This window comes from Camelina sativa, chromosome 13, assembly GCF_000633955.1.
Source record: "Camelina sativa cultivar DH55 chromosome 13, Cs, whole genome shotgun sequence".
Lineage (NCBI taxonomy): Eukaryota > Viridiplantae > Streptophyta > Magnoliopsida > Brassicales > Brassicaceae > Camelina > Camelina sativa.
The window spans coordinates 1,975,912-1,981,597 of NC_025697.1; the positions used below are offsets into that span (position 1 = coordinate 1,975,912).

General features: G+C 39.9%; 2 protein-coding genes across 2 annotated transcripts in view; one reads left to right on the forward strand and one right to left on the reverse strand.

Annotated features, from left to right (window-relative positions):
• LOC104734519 (cellulose synthase A catalytic subunit 3 [UDP-forming]) overlaps positions 1-4,527 on the reverse strand; it is a gene marked incomplete at its 5' end in the record, with an annotated part of 6,243 nt that extends 1,716 nt beyond the window's left edge. The window contains 15 exon segments of the mRNA XM_010454116.2: positions 1-227; positions 392-742; positions 839-1,041; positions 1,137-1,398; positions 1,527-1,739; positions 1,819-1,944; positions 2,043-2,180; positions 2,261-2,606; positions 2,699-2,965; positions 3,105-3,267; positions 3,388-3,490; positions 3,579-3,784; positions 3,914-4,109; positions 4,308-4,379; positions 4,496-4,527. Coding sequence (XP_010452418.1) covers positions 1-227; positions 392-742; positions 839-1,041; positions 1,137-1,398; positions 1,527-1,739; positions 1,819-1,944; positions 2,043-2,180; positions 2,261-2,606; positions 2,699-2,965; positions 3,105-3,267; positions 3,388-3,490; positions 3,579-3,784; positions 3,914-4,109; positions 4,308-4,331 — 2,825 coding nt within the window.
• Positions 5,508-5,686, forward strand: part of LOC104734520 (protein NETWORKED 4B-like) — a 2,738-nt gene continuing 2,559 nt past the window's right edge. The window contains exon 1 of the mRNA XM_010454117.1: positions 5,508-5,587. The gene's annotated coding sequence lies outside the window, so the exon portion shown is untranslated. The remainder of the gene's footprint in view (positions 5,588-5,686) is intronic.

Below are 5,686 nucleotides of genomic sequence, written 5' to 3' on the forward strand. Positions count from 1 at the left end.
TCTGAAGCTTTTGAGGTGACTGTGAAGTTTGTGTCAATACCGGCAAGGACTTTGAGGAGACCTTGAACCACGGCGAATAAGTGAGCAGATACTCCACCAATGACCCAAAACTGCTCGTTTCTCCACCATTCGTCTATGCCTACACCACTCCACCTCATTTCTAGGATACCCGTGGCAAAAATGGAGAGAAAGAGCGACAGAAACCATATACTTGCAATGTTGCTAATCTGCAAAAGAGGAACAACAATACAACCAGCGGATCAGGTTTTGAAACCATAACTCTCTTCAATTTACCGTCTCACGAATCGTTGACAAACACAACATGGTTTCACATAAAACAGAACGTAATAAGGGTTTGTTCTAAAGATAGAGAGAGAGAGAGGTGTCAAACCTGAGGAATAATAAACTGGTTGGTGAAGAGACAAACTGCAGGCAATGTGCAATACAAGAGAAGAGGAATGGAGGTGATTGGGTATATGGTTGTGTTCACATATGCAAACCTCTCAAGAAATTTCAGCCTCCCATTGTAACCATACCATATAGGACAATGCCGACTGAAGAGAATCTCAACTGAACCTAAAGCCCACCTCAGCACTTGGTTCAGACGGTCTGAAAGATTGATAGGAGCAGACCCCTTGAAAGCCGGAAGCTTTGGCATACAGTAAATGGATCGCCATCCACGGGCGTGCATTTTGAACCCAGTCAAAATATCTTCTGTCACAGAACCATAGATCCATCCAATCTGAAGAAAGACAGCGGATGATACAAACAAAGTGAGTGTCAAAGTGGACATGTCAGAACATTGCAGTTGCATGTAGGAGTTAAAAATGAGACATACCTCCATTCCCCAATCTGACTTATCCTCATAACCACAACTAATTACATGAATAGCCTCTTTGAGAAGGTTTTCTGGAGTTGCTGAAGGAGGAACACCCCCATTTTCCATAAGGGTAGAAGCAACAAAAACAGCAGACTGTCCAAATCGCTTCTCCAGGCTCATTTGCGACATCAAGAGCGCCTTTTCATCGTCAAAACCAGCACCTGAGTTTTATAAATGTTCGATAATTAGGATATAATGAGATACCTAATCTGGAAATTATTTAAACAAAGAAGAAATAAAAAAAAAAGACTTGTACCTTCAACTCCCTCTTCAATGTCATCAAGGTTGAATACAGGAACAGTTGAGTCAGTATGCCTGCCTGATTTCTTTTTGTCGGACTCTTTCTTAGATTTGGAATTCTTCTTTCTTGCTCCACCACAGAGCTTAGACAAAAGACTTGGCTTCTTGTGTTTTACTTTTATTGGAGGTTCATAACCATATAACGCTGTTCTGTTGAAAACACACCCAGTTCCCACATATACAGGTCCTTGAATCCCATCTAAACCTCTCAAGTTAATCTGAAAAACGTATCACAGAAAATTACAACAAAACTCTAGAAACTGAATGTTTAAATGTATATTCATGTCGAAAAAGATTTTAAAAGAACAAGAACAATTGGACGCAAGTATAGGTTAGTATGACTTACATCAAAGAAAACGGTATTACGATTAGCATATCTATCGTTCTTATCAATACCATCGAATCTTTGTGGGAACTGAACATAACAAACTTGCTTCCCTAGGTTCGGGTCCATCAGGAAGCACATCGCTTCTCTTAAGGCTTTGCTGTTATTTATGTAGTGATCACAATCAAGATTCAAGATGAAAGGTCCATTGGTAAGGACTGCTGCAACTCTGACCTGTTCATTTGAAAAGTACACAGGTTAGACTAACAAAACAGAGAAAATAGTAGTCAAAATTCCGAGACCAGAAACCTACAAGTGCATTCATGGCACCAGCCTTTTTGTGGTGCTGGAATCCTGGTCGCTTTTCTCGAGAAACATACACCAAACGTGGAAGCTCATTGCCCTCTGCATCAAGTCCACCATTTTGCCCTAAGAAAACCTGCATTCAACAAATGCTACTTCACTACTTCAACAATGAACTTCTAGAGAGAGCGAGAGAGCATACTCATTCTCCATACTCAAACCAATTTCTCTTACCTGGATCATTCCTGGATGGTCCCTTGTATTATTTCCAGGCCATGGTGTACCATCTTGCATAACCCACCCTTCTTCAGGACATTTTAGCGCCTTGGAAACAAGTGCATTTATTCGGATCTTAAACTCCTCATATTCCCTCTGCAGGACAATTAAAAGGTCGATATAGCATACATTAAAATGAAAGAGAGGATGACTACAAGACTAAACTATAAACTTACCTTCATAGCTCTACGATCTTTGACAAATGATGTCTGAACTTTGTCCTTCAAGTAATCTATCTTCGCAGCAAAATACCATTCTGGTGCGCGAGGCTCAATGCTATATTTCTTGCAGAATGGTACCCATTTACGAGCAAATTCTGATGTTTCTGCAAGTGATTCAAATGATAGCATAGCAGCACCATCATCAGAAACATAACAGGACACCTTGTCAACCGGGTAGTCAACAGCCAGAATAGAAAGCACTGTGTTGGCTGTCACAAGTGGTGGCTCCTTCAAAGGGTCAACAGTACTCACAAAAATGTCAACAGCCGCTAACTGTGACGGCTCACCTTCACGATCATACCTGTTTCAGAATTTAGAATGATCAGAGTTAAATGTTATAGGCAGTCAATCCTTTGAATAATTTCTCCAGTAGAATGTGGAACTAGAACTTACCTTAAAGAAAGCCTGTCGAGGTAGGTTTCACGGTTCACAGGAAACCACTTGGGAAACTGATCCAAAATCCAGGACATGGCAAACCAGATCTCACATATCACGGAGACCAGCCACAGAGCGAAAGCATTTGGCACTGGATTTGTTATCCGGTAATGCAAGAAGAGACACAGAATAACAAGCCGCAACATGATAACCATTCTGTAAGGATTGATCCGGGATGAAGGAATTGAAACTTTTCTTGATAGAGGCTGCCTTGCTTCGTCATTCCTGTAAAACAAATAAAAATGGAAAATGAGCATCAGGACATTGCTTAAAAGGAAAGATGCTCAGATTGTGGAATCTCATAACCCTGAAGAAGAACAGGACACCACGACGGACCAAACAAGATTAAAAAACAAGAACTCACAGCAAAGCTTCATCTGCAAGGATATCTGTGCTGGCGTCAATATCTCCTCCACCTCTTTCAGAAGCAGCCTGAGTGCTCACAGGACCAGTGTTCTTCTCCTGCTTCATTTTCCAGCCGTCAACTCTCTCCTTCCAAGCTACAGGATCCACAACCCTTCTATTTGCTGCAGCGTGAATCATAAAGAGTTTATTGTTTAGAATTTAGAAATTTGACATAAACGTGAAGCCTACCCAGGTACAAGTATGATATGCGTTGGCCATCTAGTAAGGAAAAGGATATTTACGTGATTGGTTGACATCTGATGAATACGGAAGGCGCTTTCCACCAGCTATAGTAGAAGATACGGAGAGTCGTTCAGGTGAAGCAGCAGAAAATTCTCCTGAAGTCTGTAAAATAAGTAAATAACAAAATCAGATTCCAAAAAAAACTCAATTGCGAAAGCTTAAGAGGGAAGAATGAACAACAATGCCTTACATCTTGTCTGCTCGTGAGACGAGGAAGATGATTGTGAGAGATCTCTTTATCATACTGGGGCTCCCCCATCTCCTCTCCTTTCCCGCGTGTAAGATGCCATCCAAGCATCCGCTCTGAAATCTTTTCCTTCTGTGGGTAGTTGAAATCAACAGTGCCTTCATCAGCTAAACCATCCTCGTCTTTATCACCAGGAATAGCAGGACTACCTAGACTCAAAAATAAGCAAATTGTTATAAATACTAATCTGATTAACAAATTCAAATACTAAACTATGGATGCGCAACGAAGACAGTTAGATAAAAGATGGATCGAAGTCAGGAAAAGTCAGATCATACCTTTGAGTCTCTTGTATCTGGTTTTGCATTGAGGACAAGATTGATTACCATCTTTCCTCTCATACTCATAGCAAGGCCTACAAACAGGGAATGAACAAAAATCACACGCCACAAAAGGATCTTCATCAACAGTCTTGCCGACATTGTCACTACAGATCTGACAAATCTGTGGAACAACGTTCTTCATCGGCTTCCCCTACAAATAATTAAGTGGAAACAAGAAGGCCAAAATTAGAAACCTAAAAACAGAGAAATTGAAATCAGATCTCTCTCTCTCTCTCTCTCAACACACAATTCAATATCAATTCCATTATCTACGATTCCTGATTACTTGGGGGATTATATAGAAGAAAGTGTGAAGAAGAATGAAGAAGCAAGAATCAAAAACACATACCGCGGTTTCGCCTTCGGATTCCATCGTCACTTAACTTGCTTCGACCACTGAAACGTCGGGGATAGTTCAAATCTGTTGGGAACGATCAAAAGCATAAGATACGATTAGATCTGAAGAGATCCAAGTGAAAAAAAGAGAAGTCAAATCTGAAGAATGGATCACACGGAGTGAGGAGTTGAAAGGTTTACCATGAGATCTGAAGATGGGAGTAGTGATGTGACTCTCTCTTTCTGGATCCGAGAGGGAGAGAGATATATGTAAGTAAGTAAGGAGGAATCTGTGAAGATGGCTTTAGAAGGAAGATGCAAAGGGCAAAGCTGGTTTGTCTCTTCTCTGCTCGTCACTCTTTCAGATTTTTTCTTTTAAAAAAAACATTAATATATTTTGTCACTAATCATATCCAACCAAGCAACAACCACCACCACCACCGACAACTTCCACAGTCGATTTCTTTTTTTTTACAGCATTACAGTGAAAGTAAAAAAAAAAAGGAACAAGAGCCGATAAACCTTGAAAAAATTAATAAGAAAACGAATTAGTGATAAGTCTATGTCCAAGGAATAAATCAAGAGTCAAGACCTATTGATAGTGATACTTCTAAAATAGGAGGAGTGTGAAGATTAAACCAAAAGCACAAGTAATGTGGTAAAAAGGAATTCTTCTTACCTATAAAACTTAAAAATATTTGCCGACAAAAAAAAAAACTATTAAATTAACGGATTAGTCTAATGAATAAATAAATCAAAAATATATTGATTGTTGACTAAATAGTAAATACAGTAATACTGATAGTGATACTTATACTAGAAATCAAATAAATATGGGCTAAAAATAGCGGGCTGAAAAAAGCAAAAGGCCCAACGGAGTCGAACAATCTAAATGGGTTTGGAAATACAACTGGTTTGTTCGGTTTACGTTATTTACGAGAGAAATTGAATCGAACCGAACTGAACAGAACCCAATAATTTATTAAATAGGTCAAACATAAAAGAAGAAACGGGTGCATGTGGGGAAGTGTGGCCACTAGGGGCAGCAGTGAACAGACTGTCGCATTGACAAAGAATGGAGAAAATGGCAAACATTTGAATCCCAAAGAGCGCCACTTTCTATTCGCTATCCGACAAATCTTCCCTCCTCTTTTGTCCCCTTTAACCCTTTTCCACCTTTGTAACTTGTAACCCTAGAGAGAGAAGCCTCTTCTCTACTTAAACCCTTCCTCTGTTTTCACTTTTCCTTTAAATCAGCGTTTTAGTTTCCCTCGATCATATCAATTTTCTCAGGTCAGTTTATTTGGGTCATATTCGTAAGATCTTTGCTTGTTTCTCTTATTACTCTCTCTGTTTCTCTGAGATTAGTGGGGGGGGGGGGGGGGGGGGGGG